At 39.6% G+C, this 17,370-nt stretch overlaps 2 protein-coding genes across 3 annotated transcripts; both read left to right on the forward strand.

Annotated features, from left to right (window-relative positions):
• The first annotated feature begins 2,684 nt into the window (after window positions 1-2,684).
• Window positions 2,685-6,505, forward strand: lgi2a (leucine-rich repeat LGI family, member 2a). The gene is made up of 8 exons (XM_054601568.1): window positions 2,685-2,887; window positions 3,117-3,188; window positions 3,946-4,017; window positions 4,509-4,580; window positions 4,853-4,924; window positions 5,085-5,254; window positions 5,425-5,589; window positions 5,688-6,505. The coding sequence occupies exons 1-8, from the start codon at window positions 2,709-2,711 to the stop codon at window positions 6,503-6,505; spliced, it is 1,620 nt and encodes a 539-aa protein (XP_054457543.1). The 5' UTR covers window positions 2,685-2,708.
• A 2,822-nt stretch (window positions 6,506-9,327) lies between these two features.
• LOC129093596 (serine/threonine-protein kinase/endoribonuclease IRE1-like) lies at window positions 9,328-17,106 on the forward strand. Of its 2 annotated transcripts, none has more exons than XM_054601661.1 (7): window positions 9,328-9,381; window positions 11,071-12,993; window positions 13,099-13,262; window positions 13,343-13,566; window positions 14,338-14,467; window positions 14,542-14,642; window positions 16,280-17,106. In XM_054601661.1, the coding sequence occupies exons 2-7, from the start codon at window positions 11,496-11,498 to the stop codon at window positions 16,497-16,499; spliced, it is 2,337 nt and encodes a 778-aa protein (XP_054457636.1). In that variant the 5' UTR covers window positions 9,328-9,381; window positions 11,071-11,495; the 3' UTR covers window positions 16,500-17,106. The 2 variants fall into 2 exon arrangements, with proteins under 2 accessions (XP_054457636.1, XP_054457637.1); XM_054601662.1 differs by having other exon boundaries at window positions 14,542-14,630.
• The last annotated feature ends 264 nt before the right edge of the window (window positions 17,107-17,370 follow it).

A 17,370-nucleotide genomic window follows, 5' to 3' on the forward strand; every position in this document is an offset into this window, starting at 1 on the left:
GCGGCATGCGAAGTAGATGCTGCTGCATGTTCTAGTAGTTGGAACTTCCAGCTGCCATAGTTGCCGCGTCTGCCGTGCCCAGGTGTGCTTGGGTCAAGTAGAGCAAACAGTCGGCACAAGTTGTGTTTTTTTTTTTTTTTTTTTTTTTTTTCAACAGCGGTTGGTAATGCCAGTCATACTGCATGTGTAGTAGAAGCAATAGCAACAGCAGAACCTCTCCACCCAGCCGCCTTTTGAAAGTGGACTGGAGACGGATAGATAAGGGTGCTGTATCAGCACACTGTTCCCAGGTTGTACTGAACCCTTTAAATATAGTGGAAAAACACTGCTCTGCTACAGTGCAGCACTCTGAAAAGCAGCAGTAGCATATATGAAACGGCTATTTTCTCAATGTTGTTGCCTTCTTTTGCGATGGCAAAAAAACCATATCCAGTCAGAAATAAGAAATAATCAGCTGTTGAGGATTTGACTGACTTATTCTGAATGTTAAAACTGAAATTATATTTGTGACAAGAACGAATGTGGCTGCCTCTTCATATGCAGAGCTGTTGTGCAAAGTGTTCTCTTCTCCCTCCAGCTCCTGTGTCCCGTTTGCTAGGTTTCCCCTATCTTTTGCTGAGGTTGCAGTGATGCTGTGGTGAACTCTTTTTTTTTTTTTTTTTTTTTTGCTTGCCAATTTTAAAGGAACCCCCCCCTATTGATCAAGTCTGCTGCAGTGTGTAATTTAGAAAAGCGCTGCCGCTGAGAATCTTGCACACGGAATCAAAGTCATTTTTCTTATGCAATCCAGTTATCAGTGTGATCAGTGCATCAGTGTCAAGCATTCCAATACGGAAACACCTCAGGGTAATCAAAGGATAATTATTATGCCGAAATCAGGCCTCATCATGACCCAAGAAAGTGGGTTTATTATTAGAATTTAAGTTTGTCTCCAAATCTTCAAAAAAGGTAAAAAACATTTGCAGCCTCATGTTTTCCTGCAACCCAAATGATTGTTAACCTTCATCCATCATCACCAAAATAGACTGACTTTTAAATTATATCTCTTAAATCTGCACTTCAGACATTCAATCATAAGTCTAAGTGGGCCCCAGGGATGCTGCTGAATGAGAAATGGCCCTTTGCTCCTGGCTTTCAGCAGCTGCCAGGTACAGTTCAGTAATGATGGAGTGCCAGAGTGGCACAAACAGGGTCACAGATTAATGGACTTGTTACCAACAAGCCACTGTTTAGCAAACTACCAAGAGGGTCATGGATTACCAATGTGGTACCAGTAGTGACGCTGCACCTGGCTGGTATGTAGGGACCAACCTGCTGTTAGCCTTCTCAACTTCTGACTAAATATATAATCTGTGTCTTCTCCTGTAGCAATTCATATGTCAAATTAACAACAAGCTGATATGTTTGGAATATATATATATATATATATATATATATATGAAAATAAAAAGAAAACCATACAATGAAGATGCATGGAAACATAATCATTGCCAGCCTTGTTCTTCTTATTTCTGCCCCTTGATAAATGCAAATATATAAATAAATGACATCAAGTCACATTTTGCATCTTGCTTATCCAGCAGCCAAAGATCTTCAGGTAGACCAAAGGGTATATACTCTGGGTTGGCAGAACTGTGATTTGTGAAAGTGGAAAGTGAGACATGTTTCCTTATATATCATACACACTATGATGATGTAAGACTGACAATTTTCCATAAAATTGCTTGACAAACCATGAAATATTCTACCATATGATCAAAAACTGTAATTCTGATGTGTTCAAGTGTGCTTACGTTTGCTGAAAAGCCTGAAAAAGAAGGCAAGGTGTATTTTTTTTTCAATTATTAATGTCTTTGTTTCCCTCCAGTATTGTCAGTTATCTATGCATTTTGTTTACAGTGTAAAAAAATTGAATGTTGGACGATTTGATTGTTTGCAATTACCTGAATTGGGTTTCGTCTGGTTTTAAAACTGTATATGCTGCATTCTGCATAAGCGTGCAGCCAGTCAGACAGCCATTGTGTGGAGTTTAACAGCCCTACAGCTGAGCAGAGGCGCTGTCCGTGGTGCTGCAGTAGTTATGCGCCTCTCAGAGACACTATGGAGGAGGGGTACTGTATGGAAAAAAACGTGGATCACCTCTTCGCGTCTCGATCAAACGGTTTCATTAAAAAAAAAAAAACTTCCATATGATGGCCCTTTTGATTCTAAATGTTTTCAACAAATCCATTTTTGGAAAAAACACTGCTAGAAATAAATAAAATTTGGCAACAGAAATGTGCATGTGTGAATAATTGACGTCTTAGGACATTTATTTTGGAAGTCTATAAATGTATGCCACGCAATGTATCTCATAATATAATAAAACTACATGTCGATAAAAAAAAAAAAAAAATAAAAAATATATATATATATAAATAAAAAAACATGTTTCTTTAAATGCAACATTAACAGTATGTGTGACGTTTGGGTTACCAGCTCTAGTAATGACTTATTATATATTTTTTTGGTGTCGGATGTATGGTGCATGGATGTTTAACCAACAGTTACCAGTCTGGGGCTCTGACTTAATAAATAATGAAAGTGGACGGAGGGGAGCTGCAGCTGATTTGCTGATGTCAGGGAGCCAGTGCAGCATTTCATGGTGCAGGGTGGAAACGATCGGTGCTCCTCAGAGAAACCTCACACATGCACGCCCGGCAAGAAAGATGCCGCCAGCTCTCAAGATTTGGGCATTGTTTTCTGTGTCGCTCTGCTTCCTGCCTCAACCGGGTCATTTGAAGAAGGCATTCCGATGTCCTTCGACATGCAGCTGCTCCAGGGAGTCCATCATTTGCGTCGGGTCCTCCTACGTCCCGAGGATCAGCCCCAACGACATCAGCTCTCTGTGAGTAGCTCTACGCAAGATGTCTTTACTAAACACTGGGTGGTTAATACGCAGCAATATAGGCTTATTCAATTTCCATTTCTGTTGTCATGAGCTGTATTTTTTTTATTTTTTATAATGTACACCATATTGGGAAAAAAAAAAAAAAAGGCAATGCAGTCCTTTTTTTTTTCTGAGTGATCACTTTCCAGCATCTGATCTGTTCATCGTTGCTGCTTCTTCCTTTCAGGAGTATCGTCAATGGGACTTTCTCCGAGGTCAAAGAGGCTATGTTTTCTCACATGCCATCCCTCCAGCTCCTGTAAGAATACTTCAACAGCATGTGTTTCATCTGTGTTGTAAGGTTTTAGGAGTTGCCCTTACCGCCAAGAAAAAGGCGTATCTTAGAACAAAACCATGCAGATTGATTTCCAAACAAATTGGTGACTTTCAAAACTTAGATATGTCTTCAGTGTGGGTGTTTAACACGACAAACGCATCAGGCTGTGCAGCCTAAAAATGGTAGAGATCTGCCAGTCCAAAGCTGCAATACACAGAACAAACCCTTGTTCCACAGACATAATAAACTATAATCTTGGCATGTCATGTAGCATGACTTCATTAATGCTTTTAAACTGTCTGTTGTGCACTAGATACAACGAGGCAAAGTCTGTTTGGTGCACCTTAAAGCAATCCGCAGGGAAGGTTTTAAATGGACACCTGGAAATGAATAATGGAAATCTAGTCCTGATCTTTCAGTGCAGTTCCATACCATACTGTAATTACCAGAAGCCATCAATCTACTTTGTTGCTCCACTAGTGATAGCTGTGATGCCAGCAGAAACAAAGGCGTGGCAGTTATAGAGCATTTAACCAGTCTGAACATGTGATGATTTACAGCTAAATACATGTGGTTAGGTGCAACTGCTTTTCTTTCCCCTCACCGTTCTTCTTTGGCTGTATTTTGCTAACTGAATGTAAAAATCACGATCTGAAAAATTGCGTCTGTTCTTCATACAGGCATGGTACATTTGTTGGCAGCCAGCACCATTTAATGTGCATTTTATTATTCTCGACAGGCTTTTGAATTCCAACTCTCTTACAACTGTAAGGGATGATGCATTCTCAGGCCTTCCACATCTGGAGTACCTGTGAGTTCTTCATTGATTTTTTTGTTTGTTTTTGTTTTATCAAAGTAATGCAAAGACATGTAGTTGTTTTGTGTAACAGCTAAAAAAATGTTGAACACATTAAATTAATCAGTTGTAAGTGGAATAAAATGCACACTTCAATCTAACATAATGAAATAGTCTTCTAGAAGTGTTGTTATGGCCATAAGGGTTACTGTATGTTGTTGGATGTTGGTCTTTCAGAGAGTGAATGAGGCAGGAAAGTATTAACTGTACGCCCTCTAGTGGTTCAATTTGTTCCAGAAAAGATTTGCAGACAGCCAATTTCTTAAGAAAATATTACAAATCTTATCAGCCTTCTTGCAGGCACTAAAAAAATAATGTATCTATTAGAAATGATTACAATCCTCAAGATCGAACTGCACTTTTAAATACATGTATATGACTTTGTTTTCTTTCAACACGAGCTCAATACTAAATCCAACATACATTGTTGTTGTTATCTTTCACAGGTTCATTGAGAGTAATAAGTTAGAGACTGCAGCCAAATATGCCTTCAGAGGACTCAGGGACTTGACTCACTTGTAAGTTTGAACATTTAAAATCATTACCAAATACTGTTTAAACGTCTAATTTGTAATAGTTATTTTTTGAGGTGGTTTTTAAAACGGACCATTTTAAGTAATGCTAAATAGTTCACTGTTTTATTAGGATTAAGGGGAACTGTTTCAAAACTTTAAATAGTACTTTGACGTCAACACAATATGTGACTCATGTTTTCCATTTTATTGTAAAGGTGTTAGGATATTCTTAATAGGTGCCTTTTCCTGTATTGATTCTTTGCTGTTGTCTCTAGGTCTTTGGCAAACAACAACCTCAAAGCCTTGCCCAGGGACCTCTTCATTGACTTGGACTCACTGATAGAGCTGTAAGTTAGTACCTCTGTTTTCTTCTACATCATCTGTGTCAAAAAAGGTATCCACGGTCCCATGCATATCTTCTTCCTCTTCCATTTTAATCTTCAAAGGCGCCTTCTAGCTTGTCTGCTTGTCTTCTCTGCAATGACATACAGTACTCCTCTTCTGCAGGGACCTGCGAGGCAATGCCTTTGAGTGCGACTGCCGTGCCAAGTGGCTGATGACGTGGCTGAAGAACACCAATGCCACAGTGTCGGATGTTGTGTGTGCCGGGCCGGAGGACATGAAGGACAAGCGCCTCAATGATATGACCAGCCTGCACGATGAATGCATATCAACGGGTAAGCAATGCCTGAGCCAGCAGGCCTTGTCTCTATTATGAGTGGCATCAGTACCAGGCGACCTAACCGGGTCATCCATAGAAGTGTTAAGAATAGGCAAAAGTGTAGTTTTTTTTTTTTTAGTTAGTTAGTTCTTGGGGTATTTAAAATCAAAATGTGCTTTTTCACAGATTTCGTCCTCCATCAGTCCGTGGCATCTGAGTCTCTGTCTGTTGACACATTCAGCTATAAGAATGACGTCTATGTGACTATCGCTGCTCCCAGCGCTGAGAGCTGTATGGTTTTTCAATGGGACCACATAGAAATGAACTTCAGGACTTACGATAACATCACAGGTACGGCAATGCTTTCACAAACTGCCCCATAATGCCCTGGTTGAGTTTCCCCTCTTGTGTGAAATTGACCTGTTTATCTCCTTTTCACTGCCTTCCAGGGCAGTCCATTGTGGGTTGCAAGTCAGTTGTCATCCAGGATCAGGTGTTTGTCATTGTGGCTCAGCTCTTTGGTGGTTCCCACATCTACAAGTTTGATGAGGACCAAAGCAGGTTCAGCAAGTTCCAGGACATTGAGGTGTCCAAGATCTCCAAGCCCAATGACATTGAGGCATTCCAGATTGGCTCTGACTGGTTCTTTTTGATTGCGGACAGCTCTAAAGCGGGCCTGTCAACCCTCTACAAGTGGAACGATAAGGGCTTTTATTCATACCAGTCCCTGCACGAGTGGTACCGCGACACAGATGCGGAATTTTTGGACTTGGATGGGAAGGCCCACCTTATTTTGGCGAGCCGCTCACAGGTGCCTGTGATCTACCAGTGGAGCCGGAGCAACCAGAAGTTTGTCCTGCAGGGCGAGATCCCCAACATGGAGGACGTTGTGGCTGTAAAGCACTTCCGTATCAAGGGGGAACTCTACCTGGCTATGACGCGTTATATTGGGGACTCCAAAATTCTGCGTTGGGGTACCAAACAGTTTTCGGAGATCCAGGCCTTGCCCTCACGCGGCTCCATGATTCTCCAGCCGTTCTCCTTCAAAGACCGCTTCTACCTAGCCCTGGGAAGTGATTACACCTTCTCGCAGATCTATATTTGGGATGACGAGAACAAACTCTTTGATCGCTTCAAGGAGGTGTACATCCAGGCGCCGCGCTCCTTTACTGTGGTCTCCACTGACCGCAGGGACTTCATCTTCACCTCTAGCTTCAAGGGAAACACACAGATCTTTGAACACATCATCATTGACTTGAGCTTGTGAGGGGCTGTGCTTTATTGCCCTTCCCGCAATCGAACGTCTTCCACTAAAAAAAATATATTTGTGAAGGGAAAAGAAAGGACCAGAACAGAAGTAATGTTCTGTCAAATATCAATTCTTCCATATGTTTCTGTCACAAATAAGAACTTGGTTTTTAAGGTTTCCTGACTATTTCTCAATGGCCTTGCTCTCATATCTTTTCTCATAGTCTTTCAGACTTTCAGAGACCTTACCATTTCACAAAGACTGAGAGGAGGCTGGAATTCTCCTAAAAATCCAGCTGACATTCCTGAGGGTCTATTTGAAATTGAATTTGATATATTTGGATGTATTTTTCGGTTTAGTATCCCCTGTGCTTTGGGTTTTATCCCTCCAAAAATATACAACGGTACCCGACAGAAATATTGTTTTACTCATTTAGTTTTTTTCTCATTTGGGGCATCTAACAGCTGTGGTTGCTCATCTATGTGCCACTTACCTCATGTCCTCATACATGTGGTAAAGTGCAGTTTGTTGCCTTATCAGCACTGGGGTTCTGTGTTCCGATGGGCCAACAGTGCCACCCTCTGGCCGTGATAAAGTATCACACCCCTTTGCTTTTTCCATACAGGGAATGTCTTGAAAGCACAAACCTTTAATTATCTTGGCCAAGACCCCAACCCATAGGCTGCGTGGAAACTTTTACTGCAGGTTCTATAGATTGTTTAGCTCACGGTAAAAAAAAGAAAAAATGGTTTGTTGTTTCAGGAGGTGAAATATTCAGGAAAGGATATAGCTGCTGCCTTTGCAGACAAACACGAGAATAAAATAACCTTTTTGTCCAGAGGAAGGCAGATAGAAGCTCTTTTTATCTATTTATTGTTAAGGTGATGTCAGGGAAAGTAAACCTACTTGCAAGTTTGAAAAAAATAACCACAGTTGTTGAACTACTAACATAATTTAACTTCAATTTTTAGACTATAACTAGAAATAGGCTCCTCACCGCAGAAGCCGGTGGACTTAGATAAATACATTTAATAAAAGGACATCATTTGTTTGTCCAAAAATGAAGGAAAAAACGTTTATGTAAATATATTCACTGAAGTTGAGAGGCTTTTTCTGTCTGTCATTCTGTTCTTACTAATACTGAATGTTGAATTACGTGTACATAAAACATGGACTGCGATGCCACTACCTGTTTATCACACAAAAACCTGAACAGATCTCTGCACTTCAAATAAAATAACAGCTTGCAAGAGCATGACATTCAAAATAGGGTGTTTGCCAGATTCTTTTTGATGAACCTAACAAAATCTGAAGTCTAAAAGTACTTCTGCTCATTAAGTGAATGGTATTGCAAATAACGAAAAATCTGAATTTAAATATGCAAGCTTTAAAACATGCAGATTCTTTTGTATAATTTTGTTTTAAGCATATTGAATGTTACTCTGAAAATATACTGTAAATCAAAAATAAATGTGTTAAAGTATGATTGTAAGAAGTGTTTTATCATCGCCTTAACAAAAGGCCACTGGGATCCTAATGCTGCAACAATTAATATGTTTATGTGGATGGGTCAAATGAGTTGAGATTATCAAACAGCTGCAGTCCCTCTCAGTACTACGGTGCATTTTAGCACCCTTAAGCTCGAGATCAACTTCACTTCCAGATGCAGCCGGTGGGTTTTTCATTGAACAAGCTCTAAAGAGAAAATGTTTGCTACAAAAGGTAAAGAAAGAAAAATAACCACAACAAAATGATACACCTTTGGACGTTGATCAGTTATCAGATATGAACCTATATGAAAGCTTTTCTTTGTAATGTGTATGTGATAGGATGGCTTTGGGCATAGTTAATGTCACCATCTCAGTATTCTCTCACCATGTAAACCCTCATCCTCTCTCACTGGCCGGCACACACATCACCTGGCAACTCTCGTTTCATTAAGAGCTGATATATGTAGGTAGCACCGCAGGATCTCACTCTTGATAGTCTTTGTCCACTTTGGCTAGGGAACAGACTATCCTCCTGGAAGGTCAGTTTTAAAGCTGGCCGTAATTAACCCTCTTTTAAAAAAAAAAAAAAAAAAAAAAAAAAAAAAGACTTCTATTGATTATTTTTTAAAGGCAGCTGTTGTCCTGGAGCTTAACACAAGGAAAGCATTGGTAGTTGATATCCCACTGAGTTGCCTTGAATGTACATGGATTCATACTAGACCTAGCTAGAAGGTGGATGGTTCAGGGAACGTTGGTGCCAACTGGTAGGGTTTGCTAAAGTTTTTTTTCATGTGTCGTTCGATCAGGCCTCAGCCCTCTTATATGTAAATTTACATTTAAATGAATCTAGCAAATAGCAGATTATTATAACGTTTCTTAATGTGCTTTATGTAATAATGGTAGAGTAACAAAATAAATAGGAATGCTATGTGAACTATGTATTGTTAATGTGCAAACGCTACTTTCAATCACTTTCATTTATTTTATAGATAGGCCTGCCTTCCTGTATTTGCTGGTGTTCAGTTGTGTTCAGTGTCAAACCTTCACCAACAAGGAAGTGCAGAGTGTTTGTCGAACTGGCAAAACTGAGGGCAAGGTCTTCAGAGCATCCAGTAGCATGTGACTGTAAAGAAACTGTAACAACGAAGGCACTCAGGTGAGCATATCAGTATTGTTATGAACTCTTTAGGACTTTGGCGACTTGTAAACCAGACAATGTTCAAAGATACTTTTGTAAAAAAAATGAAAGAAGCATATCCACTCTCCTCCTGTGAAAACCCATCTCATCTCATCCAGCAAGCTCATGGGAGGATCAAGACAGAGGCAGACAGAAAAACAGGAAATGCCACAGCATGTTCATGACGGCTAGAATTCATTCTGCAGCGGAAACTCCACGTCGACTTTGTAAGTTAATTTTCCTACAATTCTCTAACACTTAGCAAAAAACTTTATTTTATAATTAATTAAGCCCTTCTCTTTTTCATAATCCATTCTCACGATTGTTCATTATGTCAGTTTGTTGAGTAACACAATATTTCATTGTTGTACCTACTATGAGAAAAACTTCTTAGTAGTCATTTCACAGCTGTGCACCTTCAACCCAGTGAGCATTTTTATGTTGAAAAGACGTCTAAAAGTGGTTCAAAAGTGAAAGTATAATCAGCGTCTATTGGACGTTCACGTTTAGACCACATTTCAACGTGATTTGCAATAGTGCATTTGTAATCCTCTACGTTGTGCTAATAATGTGATATCATCATTTTAGAGGCTTACTATGAAACCACATCCACATGAAACCACATCCACATGTCTCTGTTGAAAGCCAATATTTCAAATCCCGGTGAAATGTGGTCTAAACGTGAACGTCTCCAAATAGACGCTGATTATACTTTCACTTTTGAACCACGTTAGACGTCTTTTAGACATAATCCTCTTTTGAACCTCAAAATGCTCACAGTAAAATATGTACCAATTAAATACGTAGTCATCGTAACACATTAACAGTTTACATCAGGGGTGGCCAACCCGCGATTTTGGACATTGAGACATAATGTTAATTATGAATTGAATGCGGCTCTTCAATTCATATATATTCATGTCTAATTCTGATGTGGCCAGAGAGCCTATCACAAAAATGCCCGCGAAGCAGTGAACCAATCACGTTGGAGAGGGGAAAACCCCATTGTTGACAAATAGTTTCTGTCAATTTGTGTCAAGCAAAAGCCAAATGCACAGCTATGCGGAAATATTACATTACATTACAGTCATTTAGCAGACGCTTTTATCCAAAGCGACTTACAATCAGTAGTATATTACATATCATTCACCCATTCACACACTGATGACAGGCTACCATGCAAGGTGCCACCATCAGACTCTAACTAACATTCATGCAACATCCAGTCCACACCGATGGCAAGCCTTCAGGAGCAACTTGGGGTTAAGTGTCTTGCCCAAGGACACATCGAAGATGCCGTAAAAAAAAATCGAACCACCGACCCTCTGATTGGAGAACTACCTTGCTCTCCACTACGCCACAGCCGCCCCAAATATGAAGACGAACACAGGACGTTTTTAATAGAGTGGGAGAGTTTATATTTTTTTGTACAACGTAATGGCAAGCCATTCTGCCTGTCAAACTGGCCGGGCTCAAGCTACTCTCCAAAGTCCAATTCTCGTTTGCAGCCTTTGCTTGCGGAAGTTCAGAGTCTTAAATCAGTGTGTGCAAGGTGTGGCACTCTGTGCTTTAGCAAGACATATTTAAAAATATAGATATTACACGATAATACATGTTGGTACTTGACTGAGGGGTTTGTGAATCGCAGCCTTGGTGATAAAGAAAGTCACCTTTAGTTATAGACTATATGAAGCAATGTATATTGTATCTGATTTAGTTGCCCTCTGGTTTGAATTGTTCACAATGTGAACCTGACTAGATACAGTAGTGGTAAATTGAATTTCGTTCAAGCTTCATAAAGCCCTGACAAACTACACAGTTAAATGATAAAAGCATAATGAACCTTTAATTCTAGAGCTTTTGGCCGCTTGTCAAATGTTGGAACTGTAACATCACATTCTTTTTCTTTTTTACAGTTCCTCTGAGGCACAGAAATGGACATCTTTGAATCTTTCCATCTAGTCACAGCTCCGCCAACAGAAACACATCCTATAATACAGTGTATTATCAACAACGACCTCAAGAAGCTCAAAAAAACCTTAAAGGCAACAACATCAATGCAGTTTACCCATGCAGAGAGTGGAAAGACTATTTAACCCCACTGATTGCTGCTATTGTAAATCACAACAGGGACATTTTCACTTACCTTTTGCAACAAGGTGTTGACCCAAACAGTGCTTCCCAAAATGGATATACACCCTTGCATTATGTCTCAGTGTCCAAAGCCCCTGATTTTTTTGTGGAGAAGCTGCTTGAAGCAAAAGCTATTCCAAATATATGGCATCCCGGACAACCATTCACACCCGTGCAAACTGCTGCCATAAATGACAGGGATGATGTCATGAAAATGCTCCTTTCCGCTGGTGCACTGGTAACACTGTTACTCTCCAATGATCCTGAAAATAACAAAAAAATATCTCAGATGATTCATAGGCTTGCATCAAAAGGAGAAAAAATTTCCTCAAAAGTGAGATATTTTCTGGATATGGAAATGGCTGTGCAAGGGGAACCACATGAAGAAGTGTTCAAAACTTTTGACAGTCACATGCTGTTGGAGGATCCTCGGAGCCATCTGGCCATGATTGAATCACTTTTCAACGCTACTGGGAAAGATGCAGAAAAATACCGTCAGGGAAGTATTAATTGGCTGAAGGACAAGGAAAAACTGAACTCCTACATAACAGGTGCAGTCAGTCGCTTTCCAAAAATCTCCAAAGAGCATGTTATTTTGGCAATTTATAGTTTGCATACAGTTTTGTGTACAATGGAAGAGATACCAAATACGCATGTATGTGCCATGATCCCCCAACTGCTGAACCAGCTTTGCTCAGAAGACATACCTAAAACACAACTTGTTTTGCAGACACTATATGTGATAACACAGAAAACAAAAGGCACACATGGCTGGGATCCCAACTTTATTGAGAAGTTATGCAAAACAGTTGCTCCTTTTGCACAAAAACAGTACTCTAGTGACATTAGAGTATTCACATACGGCATATTTGGAAACTTGCTTTCATTTGAACATGTAGCCACCATCTTTACATCAGTGGGGATAACTTCAGTGCCCGAGGACATAATGATTTCTGCTGACATGAAGATTCAAAAAGATCTGAAAGAAGTGATCAGACGATTGAGATCTCATTTCAACACAACAAACTTGGGATGTGAGGACTCTGACGTCTTACCTGGTTTCAAGAAAAAGAAGAAGAAAAAGAAGAAGAAGAAAAAGAGGGAAAAGCAAGAAGACCCCAATGATGAAGTTTGCACTGTCGCAACCAATCCAACAGTAGCTGCTATTATGGAGTCAGTTTCAAATGTGAAGCCGTTCCACTTCAGCACCCCTTTATCATCAGAAACCCACAAATGGCATCAAATCAGCAAGAGGTGGAGAGGACAATTAGAGCTTCTGGCCAGTGATGAAAGTAGAGTGACCAGAATTGGGAGCATGATTTATGTGAATGATGCAGAATTCCGCATAGCAAAAGGAAGTGATGGTACCGAAGTCTTCTTGGGGCTGAGAGATGATGGCACTGAAGTTGCCATTAAGAGAATGTCTAAATGCAACTATCAAGTGCTGAAGAATGAGGAAGGAATTCTGCGCCTTCCAGAGCTTGATCATCAGTCTATTGTGCGATATGTTGATGCGGCGGAGGATGAGAACTTTGGATATCTTGGTCTTCAACTTTGTGAATACACCCTGGAAGAATACATTAAAAATAATGATGGTCTGCTGATGAAGAAAATTGTCTATCAGGTCCTCGAGAGTTTAAGTGTGCTTCATTGTCGAAGTCCTCCAATTCTCCACCGTGATATCAAACCACAGAATGTTTTGATAGGTAAGACAATAAAGTTAAAACATATTGAAATGATGGAATTCATTTAAAAAAAAAGAAAAGTTTAAATTGATCATTTTAATAGAGTCTACCTTATTTCTCCTATAGATGTTAACGGGAGGGCAAGACTGGCTGATTTTGGAATAAGTAGACGGTTACTCAAAGGCCAAACAACTTGTCGAACAGGCAGTGCAGGAACAAAATGCTGGATGGCCAAGGAGACTTTAGCAGAAGAATGTGACATACCATACAAGTCAAACACTGATATACAGGTTGGTTTTGCTGCTACATAAACTTAATTGATTACTTATAGAAAAATACTTCCTTAATTGCTGTTCTGTTAATTCTTAAGGTGGCAGGGATGCTGATTTACTATATCCTGTCTGGAGGACACCATCCTTTTGGTGACAAATCCTATAAATGTGAAAGCAACATTCATGACGGGATCTACACTTTGGACCATGTTCAAGATGTGGTGGCAAAGGATCTCATCGAGTCCATGATCGATGAAGAACCAAAGAAAAGACCTAAAGTGGAAGAATGCTTGAGTCATCCCTTTTTCTGGACCCCTAAATGGTAAGAAAGAAAAGCTAATTGATTGATTTAATTATTTATTATTTTCTGCGGGATGGCATTGTTATGCGTTTGTTTATTATTTGGTCTAGAGTGAAATATATCTACATACTTTGGTACAAATATTCCCTTTTCCCAGACAATTTATCTTAATCACCAGAGATTCTTTAACTTTTCATCAAGCCCAGACATGACTTTAGATTTTGGTTCAGGGTGAAATGTGTTCATACCTAATTTAATAAGGTATTCATCCTCTTGGCACCATATGTATCTGTACCAAATTCCATGGCAATCCATTTAATGGTTGCCAAGACGTTTTGATTAAAGACAGAAATGGTGGCATTGGAGGTCTGCTCGGGAGATTACCAGAATCAGTATGATTTGTCCTTTAATGGCCATGAAAGGTGTTATTACAGACTTGTCTGAACTAACCACAATCCGTCTGGAGTGGGTTCTTCTACTGGCACGACATTTTAATGAGATAATGATGTTGTACTTACAGTACACAATATAATAATAGAAATTCCTTATAGTTTTGCATTTGTGTTTATGAGTATCAATCATGCATGCTGCTTTGGCATGTGGAGAAATCCCAAACTGCCAGGCCTGTTTTGCTTTGTGAGGGTTGCTAAACTATGATTGGACAAGTGCTGTTTGGATGAGGACTTTAGTGAATGGTCAGTTTCCCTCTCTAACACCATTTTCAATCAGTGTTATATGATCTATTTCTATTCATCTTGCAATTCATATTTCCTTAAATTAACTATTTTCCAGGAGAGTTGACTACTTTAAAAAGATTGGCAACAGGGAGGAGGTGGCAAACTGTCGAAAGGCTGACCAGGATCTGGTTAGTTCATTGGAAAAATGTGCCACGGATGGAGCCTTCAAAGGATGGAGAAATAAGGTGACTACAACGTAGCAATTGTAACTTCTGTATTCCCAAATCCCAATTGTGACTGATCATTTTTGGTGTTGCAGTTTCCACTCGAGTTGGTCCAGAAGATGGATGCCAAGAACAAAGCCTACCCTGACAACACACTGGGACTGCTGCGCTTCATACGGAACATGTATGTGCACTAGTGAGTGAAACTGACACTGAAACAATAATTATAGACTTTCTTTCTTTTAATTTTTTTAAGAGAGTTTTGTGGGTCTTTTTACAATACAAAAAAGTACATTTTTAAAACACATAAGCCTTAAAGCAACAGTGTGTGAGAGTTAGTGGCATCGGGTGGTTTGTTGCAGATTGCAAAAAACTAAATACCCCTCTGCTCACCCCTCCATTACCAAGCGTGTTGGAGAACTACGGTGGCCTTCAGGTAGAGAGTTATCTTTAGGATTTTAGTACAACTGGAAGCTACTCTTATGAATACTCTGCTCTTCTACATGATTAAATAATTGCTTTTAAAAACCTATAAATTCAGAACAGAATTATAATGTTTTTTTGTATTTTAAATTACCTAAATATTGTTTCTAGAGCAGCAACAGACAAACAGACATCCTGACATCCGTCAGTATCAGTCATTCCTCCTGTCCTCTGTCCTCCTGTCCTCTGTCCTCTGTCCTCTGTCCTCTGTCCTCCTGTCCTCTGTCTTGCTGGCTGTTTTGTCACAGCCAGAAGAGAAATTTGCTGAGCTTTTGGCTGATCCTGCGCGTTGTTCTTGGGTATACATTGTGGTCGGTGTCCATTCTAGGCTGCTGTAAAAACATGGAGGTGCAAGATGGCGGACTCCGTGGAAGATATATGCAGTAGATATGAGTGACTTTTTCTAAGCTAACAAAAACACTACGATTCTTAGTTTCAGGTGATTATACACTAATGAAAACATAGTTATGAATATTATATTCCATTTCTGCCAATTAATCCCCATAAATGTTACACACCATTCCTTTAAGAAATTAACTTTTTCACATAGTATGACATTTCACTTCTTACTGATACTATGAACCTATATCCACCCTGAAAAACTGTTTTCAAATGACCAAGACATCTTGACAGTTGATTCTTGATTCTTAGTCCGGACTTTGCGACAGTTGAATCGCAGTTTCTCTCTATTTTTTTACCTCCTCTTTTCAAAGCTACATGGGAGGAGCCTAGCACATATCCAGGCAAACTCTTTTACCCTAAATAAATACAATTGCAATTATGGCAATGATTTCCATAACATAATGGGGTGTCCACTGGATACGGTGGAGGTGGTGGGAGACAGGAGGATGATGGCCAAGCTGTCATCCCTGATGAACAACACCTCTCACCCCATGCAGGACACCCTGGCAGCTCTGTGCAGCTCCTTCAGCCACCGGCTGCTTCACCCCCGGTGTGTGAAGGAGAGGTACCGCAGGTCCTTCCTTCCTGCTGCTGTCAGGTTGCACAACCAACTCTGCTCCCAGCAGACCACATGACACTAAAAACATGACAATAAAAACCTGTGCAATACAATACACTGTGCAATAATAGTTATAATAGTTTTTTCTGTCTGTAAATATAATATTTCAGTTATTGTTGTTTTTCTACTGTTTCTTATTGCCTATTTATAATACTTGTTTTTTTATTTTCATTTTTTATTTTTATCTTGTCTTTCTTCTACTATGTCTCTTGTGTGCACTTTACTCTATGCTGCTGTAAGCCTGCACATTTCCCCGCTGCGGGACTAATAAAGGATTATCTTATCTCTTATCTTATCTTATAATATGAATTATTCCTTTTCGTTTTCAGTTCCAAGGATGCAGCCCAAGTTGATGTGATGAAGTTATTTCCTGATCTCTTCGGATGTGCTTTCAAGTTTGCCAAGACTCAAGGGTGGAATTCAGAGACCCCCTTGATGGAAATGTTCCAAACAGAAGAAATCACCACCAGCTCTACAATGCTGCCAATAAGCCCCGATGAGCATCTGGGTGTCCCTGTTCAAGAGTCTCAACCCAGTGACTTAAAGTGAAGTTGACTTCACAAAGGATTAAGGACTTCTAAAATGATTTCTGTCCTATTGGCCTCAACAGAGGTTCTACCATTTTGATAAGACTGAATGTTGGCATACAAGCTCCAAAATGTACATAAAACATGGACTGCAATGCCACTAGCTGTTTGTCATACATAAATCTGAACAAATCTTCACATTTACTTTGAAAATATGAAATGTTACTACAGCTTGCAGAAGACTCCCATTCATACAATTGTGCTAGGGTTATTCTTTTTAGAGACACTTAAACTCAGAAATCTAGCTTCTGCTCTGGTATTGCAAAAAAAAAATCTTAATTAAATCATAATGGGATATTCAAGCTTTACAACATGAAGATTCTTTTGTATGCTTTTCTTTTAAGCTGATTTGAATATTACTTTAAAAAGTATACTGTATGTAAGAATATCTAAATAATTGTGTAAAAGAATCATTTTAAGATTAGTTTCATTATGTTTATATCAGGGTAATGGGACAAACTAGGTCCCATTTGAGGTCAGTGCTGTTAGCTCTGACAGCACTTTTAACGTTGTTTGTGATATTCAATTTGTCAGATGCAAGCCGCTTGGCTGCTCTCATTTTTGTATTAAACACCTTTAACAAAAGATTTGGCAAAGGGTAGTCTTGTTGGGAGAATAAGTCTTCATGCTGTACCCTTCATTACATTATGGTGTTATTTTGAACTTTTTGCTCATGGATGGCAGCCAATCCAACAGCAACTAGTCCGAACATGACATGGATGGAGCAAGACAAGACAAGAGAAGAGAAAGAGACAAGAGAAGGAGACAACACACACCACAGAGGAAGACGGAAGACGGAAGAACATTGAGCTCAGAAGCTGCTTTATTTAAGC

This window comes from Anoplopoma fimbria, chromosome 7 (genome assembly GCF_027596085.1).
Source record: "Anoplopoma fimbria isolate UVic2021 breed Golden Eagle Sablefish chromosome 7, Afim_UVic_2022, whole genome shotgun sequence".
In the NCBI taxonomy this organism is placed as follows: Eukaryota; Metazoa; Chordata; class Actinopteri; order Perciformes; family Anoplopomatidae; genus Anoplopoma; species Anoplopoma fimbria.

Coding starts and splice junctions, on each gene's coding strand:
- LOC129093596 (XM_054601661.1), top strand. CDS start 11,496: ATGAAAATGCTCCTTTCCGCTGGTGCACTGGTAACACTGTTACTCTCC. Junction 13,263..13,342: donor AGTCAAACACTGATATACAG/GTTGGTTTTGCT, acceptor TTAATTCTTAAG/GTGGCAGGGATGCTGATTTA. Junction 13,567..14,337: donor TTTTTCTGGACCCCTAAATG/GTAAGAAAGAAA, acceptor ACTATTTTCCAG/GAGAGTTGACTACTTTAAAA.
- lgi2a (XM_054601568.1), top strand. CDS start 2,709: ATGCCGCCAGCTCTCAAGATTTGGGCATTGTTTTCTGTGTCGCTCTGC. Junction 4,581..4,852: donor CTCAGGGACTTGACTCACTT/GTAAGTTTGAAC, acceptor TGTTGTCTCTAG/GTCTTTGGCAAACAACAACC. Junction 4,925..5,084: donor TTGGACTCACTGATAGAGCT/GTAAGTTAGTAC, acceptor CCTCTTCTGCAG/GGACCTGCGAGGCAATGCCT.